At 39.0% G+C, this 13,169-nt stretch overlaps 1 protein-coding gene across 9 annotated transcripts in view; it reads left to right on the top strand.

Annotated features, from left to right (window-relative positions):
- Positions 1 to 13,169, top strand: part of cadps2 (Ca++-dependent secretion activator 2) — a 189,862-nt gene that overhangs the window by 94,161 nt on the left and 82,532 nt on the right. For all 9 annotated transcript variants that reach the window (XM_049474587.1, XM_007246561.4, XM_007246566.4 and 6 more), the window contains exons 4-5: positions 10,467 to 10,547; positions 11,711 to 11,941. In XM_049474587.1, the coding sequence (XP_049330544.1) occupies positions 10,467 to 10,547; positions 11,711 to 11,941 (312 nt within the window). The remainder of the gene's footprint in view (positions 1 to 10,466; positions 10,548 to 11,710; positions 11,942 to 13,169) is intronic.

Here is a 13,169-nt window from a genome sequence, read left to right as displayed (position 1 = left end):
TATTGTAAAAACATATATTGGTGAATAATTTAATAAAATAGATCCAAAGAGGTGAATGCTGTTAAAAAAGGCACTGTTTATTACAGGTGTGATAGTGAGATGTCCATGTACTTTAAAGTTGTACAGTCTAGGTTGGATTTGTTTTGGTAATTTTAGTTTAACTCCTTGTTGTTAGTGTCATTTTACCAACCTTGCAATCTAGTTTAATTGAAAGATGTTATTCAAATCCTTAAAAACTGTATCAGTTAGAAATTCTCCTGAGCAGTAAATAGATAACAGGTAAAACAGGCTGCTCTCAGACATCAATATTGCATGTATATCAATGTTTGTGTGTATATAAGGTTAAAAAATAGCAGATTTAGTTAGCTAAGTAATAGAATGTACTCTCTGTACAGCCCGAACGACAGAAAGTGACGGAGTAAAGGTGCTGGGGCAGCTGTCTGGGCTGTGTGAAGGGGGTTGTGGCTCAGGTGAGAAAATGGAAAAGGCCAGCTGTTCCTCTCTGAAGAGGGAGGCTAGTGGCCCTGCCATGCTAAGAGAGGGAGAGAGAGAGATGGAGAATAATCCCTCTATCTCTCTGCCTCTCCTTCTCCTTGCACCTGTCACCGTCTCCCTAATGAACACATTTGGCCCTTTCTGCGTCCCGTCACCCTGTCATCTCTCATTAGCGGGCGGTGGCCTGGGCCAGAGGAGACAGCAGGCAGGTGAAGTGGCGGGAAGAAGCGTTAATGAATTAGCTACATCTCACTCTGATGATCGTATCTCCAAAAAAAAACTTGGTGCTGCCCCAAAAAAATGTAGCCTTGATCTTTTCCTGACTTACCGCAGGGGTCACGGCACCATTAGCCGTCCTCCTGCCTTCAGGCTCATACTGAAAAGGGAGGAAAGACGCTGATGTGCTGTTCCAGGTGAGTGGAGGCAGCTTCGTTTTTAATGGGTCGTGTTAATTCAGCTGGTGGAAGGCGTGCTCTGAGGAGAACGGTGCGCGGCATTAGCATGCATTTCCCCAGGCTGCTGATGTCTGTCATTAGGAGGTTCCTAAGCCTTGTTGTCATAGAAATGGTGGCCAAACCCAAATAGAGTAAAAGGGGAAAAATAGCAACTTGGTATCACAGCAACGGCCAGCCGTGATTAGGGTGTGTATATGTGAGTTGGGAGGGGCGTAAATGTGTGTGAAAAGTCACTTTTATGTGTGTGTGTCTATGTCTCAGTGTTGGAATGAAGCACTGGGAAGCTCTGCAGTATTGTTTTTCTCAGGCCGAAAGAGGGCTGACACGGTCACCCTTGCTGTCATTCATGACAGAATTACATCTGAACCCAGGAGATACAACTGAGACACATTTCAAACTTCAAAAAGTGCTGTACTGAGCAAACTTTCACTCTGTGTACAGACGCACAGTAAGCAGTACACTATATCTTAGGCCTGGGTGATATGGTTAAAATAATCACAATGTTATTGAAAACATTTTTATGATCCACAAAACAAACGATATGTATTTAAATAGATGTGATGACAGTCAGAATACATCAGAAGCAAAGGATTGTTAAAAACTACAACTCAAATACTATCATATACATACTACGAAGGTTTTAATTCAAACAGTCCTGTCATTCCTCCAATTAAACAGGATTAATTGTAGTCTTTGTAATGGAACGTACGGTTGGCTCAGTGGCTTTATTCTTGACATTTGCCTAAAACAATATGTATACGATATGATAAGAAATTGTAGCATAATACAGTAAAACATCATAATATTGCCTACTATATCTATAAATGATAAATGATTATGCTGCATGTAGTAATTTTCAAGAAGTTTTAAGAGTTGGGGATACTCTTGTCCATATCGTTGCTGTCCAATTAAAAACAAGTATATCCATTTTTGTTGATTTTTAGTTTACTATGTAATTTGAACAGACAAACTTACACTGTGACAAATTTCTTGATGAACGGACCAATAGAAATACTTCAAAATTACCTGAAATAAACTCTTTTTAGATTGACTTTCATTAAAAGTTTAGAAGGTTTTTTCTCTCTCCTGTAATTAGAAATAATTCTAATTATATGTTGCACTTTGTATTGTATTGTTGTTCCATGTTGCACCATGGTCCTGGAAGATGAATTCACAATAAAAGCCTCTTGACTAAAGTTTCTGTTTTGGAGGTACTTGTATTTCATTGGACAGCGAGGATATAGTGTTGTATAAAGTGGCTTCACCCAACTGATCTACATTAGGTTGACCCAGATACTGTGTGCTGGCAGTGTTAAGAAACCTTATGGGTATCTTTGAAGACTTGTCTGTTCTTATTGGCGATGAATATTTTCTGAGTGGACAGGGAAGCAGTTTGGTAAGTCACTCTGGATAACAGCATCTGCTGAATGCTTTAAATGCAAATGTAAATTTCATAACTTTGAGCATTTACATGGAATTGGTTCCCTTTATTGCTTAATAGTAAAGCCTGGCTCACAGTCAGCATTCTAATTCATTTCCAACATGTTGAATTGGATTGAGGGCAGATTTTTATGCAGACCAGTCCAGTTCTTTGCTAATGACGTCTATTTGGGCATAATTAGCCATTGGCCCATTATTATCTTTAATGTTACTGTATGTTGTAATAGTAACAATTAGAAACTCTCCACATAATGACAGTTTTTTGCATTATCTTTCTCCAATCCCCACACTATGATATTAGCCCAGAATACATCACACTGTTTAAATTCTGTTCATGAGCTAGAATCCGGCCTAATCTCTTAAAAGTACATTCTGTAGGAACTGAGAATGAGCGTGTAAAATGGTCCAATTTCAAAACATCACAAAAAGTAGTCAGCTTCGCCCTCCCCTCCCCAGCCACAAAGCTTTTTTTGGGTTGCCAAATTCAGGAGGCTGAATCTACACAATCTACACAAAGTTTAGACTAGTAGGAGAGGCAAAGAGAAGAAATACAGCAATTCTAAACTCTTCTAAAACCGGTATCTAGTGTTATATTGACTGTATGTTACACGAGGGAGAGCTAAAGCTCCGCAATGTGCCCGACCGCGGGAGCTCCGTGAAATTACCTGACTGAATTAGCTAGCCAGTTAGCTTACCTGTTCAGGAGAAAAGTAGCAGCTCTGGGTCTGTCTTGTCGTCTATTTCAGCTCTGAGTCTCTAACTTTCAAACTTACTGCCAATATTCACTCTTGTTATATTCCTGCTTTGGTCACTGAGCTTTTTTTGACACATGCTAAGCTGTGTAGCAGCCGAGGTTTATCTAAACCAGCCCTGCTAGCTCTTTTGCTGTGCTGCGCTCGCTGTACGTGCTGGCAACCTCGGTGGGTGGAGTTGTTGGAGTGGAGTGTTGGGGAAGGAGTAGCAGGAGGAGTCAGAGGACAAAACTAACACAAAATCCGGGACAGACTGCACACTTAAAATAGGAACGTATGGGCTGAATCCCGGCTGACAAGAGCTGCCAGTGCTTTCACTCAACGTGTTTCCTTAATATCTGATGATACATCCTGATCATTTTATCATTTACTACTGAAGTTATAAGTTACATATTGGTCCTTTAAAACAGATCTTTCACAGATCCCAGTACTCCTGAACCAAAATGGTGGAAAACTGCACACCCCTATTTCCGCTACGCATTTGCATTGGTAGTATTATTCTAATACTTGACAAACCCATATACATCCTTCATACTCTCAAATGAAATGTCATTAATCTCTTCAAAAAACATGTTTCTTCTTAATCTACCTGTTAGCAGTAGGTGTGGCTTAGTTATACTTATCTTTTTTAATGTTCTTATTTTTTCTGATGGATAACTGCATCGGCTCACAAATCACCAGCTGTTTACAAGATATCAACACCATACCAACTCCACCTTGTTTGGTTTGATTGTATGCTTCGAGCTTGTATACAGCTTTTTGTTGGGATACCTGGTTTCCACATCGCAATAAATTTTTGCAGATTCTTTCCTATAGCAATGAATTGGGGGCAAAAGTTATATCATGATATAAATACCCTAATAACACCTATTCAACTGTATTGTGTCCCACAGCAACAACTTGCAAGCCCCCTTTGGACATGGCAGCATAGCAGTTGCTGTGTGGTCACTTAGCTACACCTTAGCAGCCACTTAGCAACCCCATAATAACACTTGAATTATTTTTTACATGCTATTGACCAAATAGTGCTGCAAAACAGTGCTGCACGGTATATCATTTAAGCATCATCATTGTGATGTGTGCATGCGCAATAGTCATATCGCAGGACGTGTGATGTCATCTAAGACAATTAAATCAAACACGTCATGTTGCAGTGTTTTGATTCTTGGAACAAAAAGTAGATATGTGCTGTCTCTGTGTCTGAGTGAGTGACAGGATGCTGCTGCCTGAAAAGTGCGAGGAGGAGGGGAAGTGGGCTTAACCACATGGCCTTTACATTGCTGGGTACATGCTTGTGAACGCAGCGGCAGGCTGCCTGTCAAAAGCTGTATAAGTCAGTTTGGCACAGTTTTGCACAAATATTTCCGGTTACAGCCCAAATCACACTTTTAATCATAGAAAAACACTGTTTTTTACCTTTTAAAAGCCCATTAAAATGCCCAGTGCACGGGAGGGAGCAGGGGTGGTGATGTCAAAGGTCCTGCATTGTTTAATATCACGATATATAGTTTAAAAAAAAAAAACATTGCAATGTCAATTTTTTCCAGTATCTTGCAGCCCTACTGCAAAATGTGTCTTTTGAATTAAAACACAGATCTGTCTGCACTGATTGATTTAGTCTCTGTATATGAAATAATACAGCATCAGCAAGGTTCTTAGCAACAGCTCAACAGAGTTGGATTCATTTAAAAACTCGTTAATTAACACCAGTTCATTAAAACCGTACTTGCCTGATTACTGTCTCCTGGATAACAAGGTTTCATAATTCTTCGTGAAGTGTATTTTTAGTATAAACACATTTGAATGGCTTCCTCAGTGCCAACATTTCCCTTAATTCACCCACTAAAGTGCCGGGCTTGACTGTATGATGAGTTCTGTTTGCAGCCACAGGTTCAACCATACCTTAATTAGATCTGCTCATTTTTTTTTTTTCCCCTCAATATGCACTTATATGTGTAGCTTGCCACATTATGGTCTGTTGCGTGTGAACACAGACTGTATTAGGTGCTAATTAGCCATAGATAAGCTTTGAATGTCATTGTTTATCTGTTTTTGCATAGTCCTTAATTACCTGTCAGAAATGGAATACGGATGACACCATTAGTTCTTAATCAGTGACCAGTGTCTTTAATGAGCGGCTCAGCTCCCTCTCTTGGCGTATTCCTTCAATTATCATTCACTCCCATAAGCTCCTGCCTGTGAGCAGGAAGAAGGAACTTCAACTGTAAATCCATTGTGCAAATATTGGTTAGGCTCTAGAAATCACCATGTTATTGCTCTTTTATAATCACTTACTTATACTGCAGGTTCTGTCTGGCTGTCTGCTTTATTACTGCATGGGCAAGTCAATCAAATACACAGAGCTCTGGAAAAAATAAGAGACTACTTAAAAATTATGAGTTTCTTGTGATTTTACCAAATTGAAAACCTCTGGACTATAAAAAATAGGAAGATGGATGATCACAAGCCATCCAACCAAGCTGAACTGCTTGAATTTTTGCACCAGGAGTGGCATAAAGTTATCCAAAAGCAGTGTAGTGTGTAAGACTGCTGGAGGAGAACATGCCAAGATGCATGAAAACTTTATTTAAAAACAATGGTTTATTCCACCAAATACTGATTTCTGAAGTCTTAAAACTTTATGAATATAAACTTGTTTTCTTTGCATTATTTGAGGTCTGAAAGCTCTGCATCTTTGTTATTTCAGCCATTTCTCATTTTCTGCAAATAAATGCAATGTTTATTTTACTCAAACATATACCTATAAATAGAGAAACAGAGAAACTGACGTGGTCTCTTACAGTATCCCTTTAAAGTTAACAAAAATGCATATAGTATCAAATAACTTTTTTTTTTTGTTGTTGTGTGTGATTGTGATTAAAAATGCTCAGACATTATATCACTATACTATTCACATCCCTGCTGTTTTTTTTTTTTTTTGGAGAGCTAGTGGAAAAGCATGACACTATAAACTCTTATATAAAAAGCTTTTTATATAAGAGCTTATAATAAAATGTTTTATCTGCACTTTAATAAAAGATTTACAGCACTGTGACTGCACAGTGAACATTTTACAGGTTTTACAAGTTAAACATATTTTTAGATGCTCCAGTTTTATAGTCAGCTTGTTTAGTCCAGTTTGTGTTTGAGAGAGCAGACAATTGAGAAATGTCAAAATAGTAGTGTTATCTGGTTTTCCTCCATGGCTTTTGCTTAGTTGCATGCAGAATTTGATCTCCCTGACTGTGGAAACTGGAATGTGGGCACTTGAGTATTAGTTTATGTAGCAATCTATATTCCCATCATAAGCAGCATCTAGTGGTGATGTGCTGCTCTCTAGCATTTCTTCTAAAGTCAACAGTGCTTTTTATTGTTTAGCCAGCTCTGACTAGGGCTTTCTCTAGAGGCCTATAGTATATTGTTGGGCCATAAATATAGTGTAAACATAATTGTTACAAAATACAAAAGTTTTAGGGATCTGTAACTGGCCTGTTCTCCATCTCTGTTGTGAATATGCTGGATTTTTTGGAACAAGGAGAAACAACTGTGTTTGAGCTTCACTTTATAGCTATTTCTAGTATCAAGCTGTTAATATTCAGCCATGCAAACAGAGTTTGATATTTTATGACTCCTTTAATCATGTGTGTTCTTTGTTTTCAGTGTTTTATTAGTGTTTGACTCTGTCTTTGCCAGAGACAAACTTTTGTATTTAAGTAAACACATGACGTTTTAGTCCATGCTTCAAGACGTTCATCAGATGTACAAATCTTAAAAAAAATCCACTAAGGAAATTAGAAACAAATGTACACAAACAATAAGTTTTCCTAAACTTTCAGTTCATGTCTTTACCTCTACTCTTGTTTCTACTTTTTATGACAAAGTAATCTAATTGATGGAATGACTTGTCTTGTCTTACAAATGTTGTGCCATTGTATTGCTAACATCAGTCTGCTGTATAACACAAATCCTAGTTTACAGCTCCCTGGAAGCGTTTTCCCACGTCCACTTCCCGATTTCCAGTTCCAGGATGTACATATTTCATTGTTCTGGTGTGGTGACATTTGTAATTCCCAAACGAAATTTCTATATATCCCAATTTGGATAGATTGATTTTTAAACATTGAGATGTTTAAAAACTATAGCAATAGTTTTGCACCAGATACTTGACACTTGAACCTACATAATTGCATGCCATGGCCATATTGGCTTCTTGTATGCTTTGTTTCTGAAGTTTTCCCTTCCATAGTACATGGGATAGATTGGTGCTGATTAATTGTGCAACAAAAGATGTACTGCACTCAGTACCGTATTTGTTGCACTGTAAGGTGCAAAATTTTCCCAAAAACTGTCTGTGCATCTTTTCATCCGGTGCGCCTTATGTATGAATTTTACCGGTTGTAAGGAGCAGTAAAGCCACCCTGCTAAACTGCAGCGTTATACAGGAGTTTCTGTTTAGTTCTCCAGCAGTATTAGCATTAGCTGCTAACCGCGCTAAGCGCCAGCTCTTTGGCCGTTCAGAGGTAAGTTATATCGGCCTGTAGCCTGCTGCCAACCCTGGCTAGCACTGCTTTATCAGCATTAGCATTACTGCTGGTGGTTAGCTGCTAATGCTAATGCTCCAGCTTTAGTGGAAATCTGGAAATCTAAGTTTACTGTAAATAAACGAAAGGACTTTACTCACTCAAATCAATTTTTTTTCAAGAGAGAAATCTGTGTAGATTTGCACCCAGAGCTTGTTTAACTTCGCCTGAAATGTTTTTTAAGAATTTTTAAGAAGTTTAAGAAGTTTTGTTCACTTAAATAGCTTAGCTTTACAGGTCTCGCCACCCAGCATGGCAACATGGCAACACCCCCGTTTCTCACTAAAGTTGCATAAAATGCGCCTTATAATTCCGGTGCGCCTGATAGTGTGAAAAATACGGTAACCATAAAACCCAAAGGGTTTTACACTGTGTGTTTGTTATATGCATAAAAAATGACAAATGACCAGTAACTGTAGGCAGCCATAAGGTCCTATTAAACTGACACCTGTATTTGTGTGTGTGTGTGTGTGTGTGTGTGTGTGTGTGTGTGTGCGGGTATACACTGTCATAAACTGAGATATTCCCTCACAGTATCAGTCAGTGTATCCTGACAGATTTACTGTGGCTCTCTACATCTGTCTCTTGTGCTCTGAAAGCACTGGCACTGCTGCAAAGGTGCATTTCCAGCTCACCGTTCTGTACAGGCCTATTATGTGCTTAGACATGGCTAACTGCATCATTAGGCCCGTATTCTTCACATTCCCTCTGCAGCTGTAATTGGTGAAAACAGAGCAGGGTCGATAGCCTGGAGTCTTCCCACATGGTGAGCCTGTATAAGCCATCTTTCCCCAGTATAATTCTGTCTGTGTGCGAGCGATAATTGATTCTTGTGAGTATAATAATAACAAGGCAATGAATAATAATGTGATATAAACATCAGACTGGGCTGGAGACTGAAGTGCAGTCCCTCTTCAGTGTTATTAAATGTACACCCATGAGAAATGTATACAAAAATAGGCACAAAACACACATTACACACACATCACATATGATTCATACATGCTGCACATGCTAAACTGCTGTATGGTGGTTCTTCTAAACTTGGTGTGTCTTTAGTGCTAGTGCTGTGTGAAATCAGCAGAGAGTCACCCCTGTTGCTGCCGCAGGGAGAGAGGCTTATCAAGTGGAAACAGTGTTAGGATTGGGGCGCAGGAGTGTGTGTGTGTGTGTGTACGTGAGTGTGTGTGTGTGTGTGTGTGTGTGTGTGTGTGTGTGTGTGTGTGTGTGTGTGTGTGTGAGTGTGTGTGAACATGTGTGTGTGAATCTCCCACTCAAAGACCGAAGGAGAGGAAACCTTTTCTTGACAACACGCCTATAGGTTTTTACTGTGTGATCAAATTAAAGAGCAGTGTGTGAGTCACACTTCCAGGGAGGGGGATGAAAGAGGGTTTCCTTCACTCCTCACGATGCAAGGCCCGCTGAGTGCTTATGTGAATGGATTAAGAAATGTATAAATGTATGTGTGAAAAGGTCCCCTCAATATGACGGTGATAAAAATCATTATTTTTAAATAGCTGTTCATCTCACTTTATTGAATTTCAGTCTGCACAATACAGCCCTGGAAAAAATTAAGAGATCACTTCAGTTTCTGAATCAGTTTCTCTAATTTTGCTATTTATAGGTATTTGTTTGAGTAAGAAAACAAGAAAGAAAACAAGTTCATATTCATAAAGTTTTAAGAGTCCAGAAATTAATATTTGGTGGAATAACCCTGGTTTTATTCAGTTTTCATGCATCTTGGCATGTTCTCCTCCATCAGTCTTACACACTGCTTTTGTATCATTTTATGCCACTCCTGGTGCAAAATATCAAGCAGTTCAGCTTGGTTTGATGGCTTGTGATCATCCATCTTTCTCTTGATTATATTCCAGAGGTTTTCAATTTGGTGAAAACAAAGACAATCATAATTTTTAAGTAGTCTAATTTTTCTAGAGCTGTATATTGTTTCAGCATTATTATCACAATATTCGCATTTGCCGGACATATAATGTTGCGTAAAGTTTAAGTAAATTTAAATCATACATATAATGATACAGCTTACTTGTAACAGAAGGACACATTGCACTGTTCTCATTTTCCATTACATATCCAATAGGTGTACATAGAAACCTAAGCAAAGAAAATAGAATTATTTGGCAGAAAGCTGAATACAGAATACCACACGTTTTTTTTCTACATGTTTTCTTTTAATCAGCCATTGAATAAATGTAATAGCCTAAAATATAAGGCAATTCCAAAACGCAGCAGTGTTAGATTTCTAATCGTGAATTTATTCCAGTATTTACTGCAGTGTTTATTTCAGTTTTCACATAACACAGTCATCTTATATCAGCAGTGCTATTTAATCATACATTTACCTCAACAGTGCTATTTTTATATTTGTCATAAATTTCCCTTTACTTAAGACACACAAGTTGAATTTTACACAGAGACCTGCATCCAGACTTTTGGTAATCAAAAAATGTAACTCAGCTAACCGTACTATCCTAGTCCTGTGCAGTTTGTATCTTTCAGTGGGAAAAGAGCCAGTTGACAAGAGATTTGGAGGGTGTGAGCCTGCCACCTCTGCTGCAAACAAATCCTAACATTAGAGGAAACACTGCAGTGTGACATAAAATAAATTAGTTATTGTTCAATTTTTTTTTTTTTCCCAATATCCAGACAGCCTAGTGTCACTACATGTCAGCAACTGAAGCTTGCTGAATTGTTTAGGCTGACTGTGTTTTTACTTTTCCCCACAGCTGGACAATGTGGATGAGCAGGCAGCACAGATCCGCCGAGAATTGGATGGGAGGTTGCAGCTCACTGAGAGAATTGCCCGAGTATGTCATCAGAGCTTCTGTTTTACTGTGTTTTTTTCTGTTGTTGTAATTTCAGAGTTACGTTGTGTGTGTGTGTGTAAGTGTGTGTGTGTGCATTCTACAGCTCTTGTCTTGAAAACCGATCCCTACTGTATTGCATGTAATCAGCATAGGCATTACAGGGAATTCGGTGGGGTGCTTTCACTTAACACAGACTATGATTCGGTCCCCTGGAGTGCTTGTGAGAATTCCAAAGATTTGTTTGTACTCGAAACACACAAAACTGTCTGTATCGGGGCATGTTTGGCAAGACGTCCCATTTTCTCGTTTAGCAGATGCTCTTTTCCGGAAAGATTTGCAGATTATTCCGTCATTTGAAATGATAATACTTTTCTTACTTGTTTATAGAGTTGGCAAATGTCCTTTACACAATAAATGATCAATTCACAGAGCTTCGTTTTCCAGCCCGAAATGCTAGATGCATGTTCTTTTAGCAGGAAGTCAAAATTGACAGCCATTTCTTTTCTTTTTCGTTTTTCATGTGTTGCTTTTTGGACGAATACAATTTGGGTATCATTTTAGTGTAAAACCACATGTATCGATGTCATAGTTGACATTGACAGCAGGGGTCGGCAATAGGCGGTCCGCGGGCCAGATGTGGCCTGCAAGCATGTTGTTTGAACTATAATGAACAATAATGAAAAAAAAAATAAAAATAAAATGCTTCTCTTTGTTTACATTCCTCCCATCTATCTCTGTCATGCATGGTGTGACACCAATTCTTGGGCTCCCCTTCTCCTTTTAAGGGCGATTTTTCCCAACCTTGTCCCAATTCACTAGTTGGGGCAACGATAGTGTATTGGACCGTGACCCTGACGACACGGATTCGATCCCGCTTGAGGAGCGGTGTGTTTGTTTATTTATTTGCTTTTTCCTTTTTTCTTGGGTTTACTTGTTTTCACATCAACTGTTCTGCAGTTGGGTTCAACAACCCTCTGAGCTGGAGAGCTACTAGTCTGTAGCACTCCATCCCATTACACTTCATTTTCCAAAACAGAATTTTTTTTTGTGGCCCACCAACGTAATGGCCCACGACCAAACTTAATTGCCGACCCCTGCCATATAGGTTTATCATGACTTAATAAATATGTTGCCCTGACTCTTTTACCCAATGTTCTTGTTAGGAGAGAAAGTTCCCTAAGTTTACATCGAAGGACATGGAGTTGATGTACGTGGAGGAGCTGAGATCGTCTATCAACCTGCTAATGGCGAACCTCGAGAGCCTGCCTGTAGCCAAAGACTTGAAGCCTAAGATTAAGCCAAAACTCACACCTATGAACAGCTTTTTGGATATAGGTGACGAGAATGACCTGCCGCTCTCCAAATCAGACGTAGTGCTGTCCTTCACCCTGGAGGTAAGCAAAACGTTTGTAGTCCATCTCCAGTGTTTTTACAGATGTTCTGTTTTTGACTTTTTTATGATGATGTTTGTAGTTTGTAGCCAATTTCCATCTCCCTGTGCTTAAGAGAGCTGCACAGTCTAAAGCAGGGGCTCTCAGTCCCAGTCCTGAGCTGTGTCTGAAACTCTGCTCTATCCGTTATATAGTGCATAACTTTGGCGTTCAGCTCTTTTGTAGTGGTGTCCAAAAACATATTGCCGAAGCTCATATTCTTCACATTGCCTCTGCAGCTGTAATTGGTGAATACAAAGCAGGGTTGATAGCCTGGAGTTTTCCCACATGGTGGGCCTGTATACACCATCATTTCCCAGTATAATTCTGTCTGTGTGTGAGCAACAACAATTACTTCACATAAGAATAATAATAATAAGGCAATTAAAAGTAATGTGATATTAGCAATAACTGCATGTAAGCAACATATTGAGCTGGAGATTGAAGTTCAGTCCTTCTTTAGTGCTATTTAATGTGTGCTGATGAGATGCAACAATTTCACAATGTACTGTAATATATAGCGAACAAACTATGTACCCTATCGGACGTGGAATACCCACATTATACATCATGCAGTACTTTGTCGAATTCTGCCTACCTATAAATTTGCTCTATATTGCAATTTGGATTTTCACATGTAGGAAATAGAGCCAAATTTTTAACGAACCTAATTTAATGCATTACCCAATTAAATTACACAGTGTGTGCTTTGTCAGGGGCTAATTGTAGGGGAAGAAAACACAAAAATGGGTAGAATGTAGAGTTTCCTAATATAAAGGTTTTCTTCAATGCATGTACAATATTAGAATATTATATACTTTTAGCAGTGTGGGCAGTGTGCAAAGTCCTGCTGGAAAATGAAATCTACATCTCCATTAAAGTTGCAGCAGAGGAAAGCATGAAGTGCTGTAAGATTTTCCCAGAAAACACTGCACTGACTTTAGACTTGATAAAACACAGCACATCAAAACCAAACCATCACTGATCGTGGAAACTTCACACTAGACCTCAAGCAGCTTGGACTGTGCGTCTCTTCACTCTTCCTCCAGACTCTGGTCCCTTGATTTCCAAATGAAATGCAAAATTTACTGATGGGGCCCGTATGGGGAGCCCAACCGGGTCCCAGTAAAAAAAAAAAAAAAAAATGTTCAGTCTCATAGACCATGGCCATCTGAAACCCACATTCCATTCA

The sequence above is a fragment of the Astyanax mexicanus genome, chromosome 2 (genome assembly GCF_023375975.1).
Source record: "Astyanax mexicanus isolate ESR-SI-001 chromosome 2, AstMex3_surface, whole genome shotgun sequence".
NCBI lineage: Eukaryota > Metazoa > Chordata > Actinopteri > Characiformes > Acestrorhamphidae > Astyanax > Astyanax mexicanus.
This window is presented reverse-complemented; position numbering and strand designations above follow the sequence as displayed.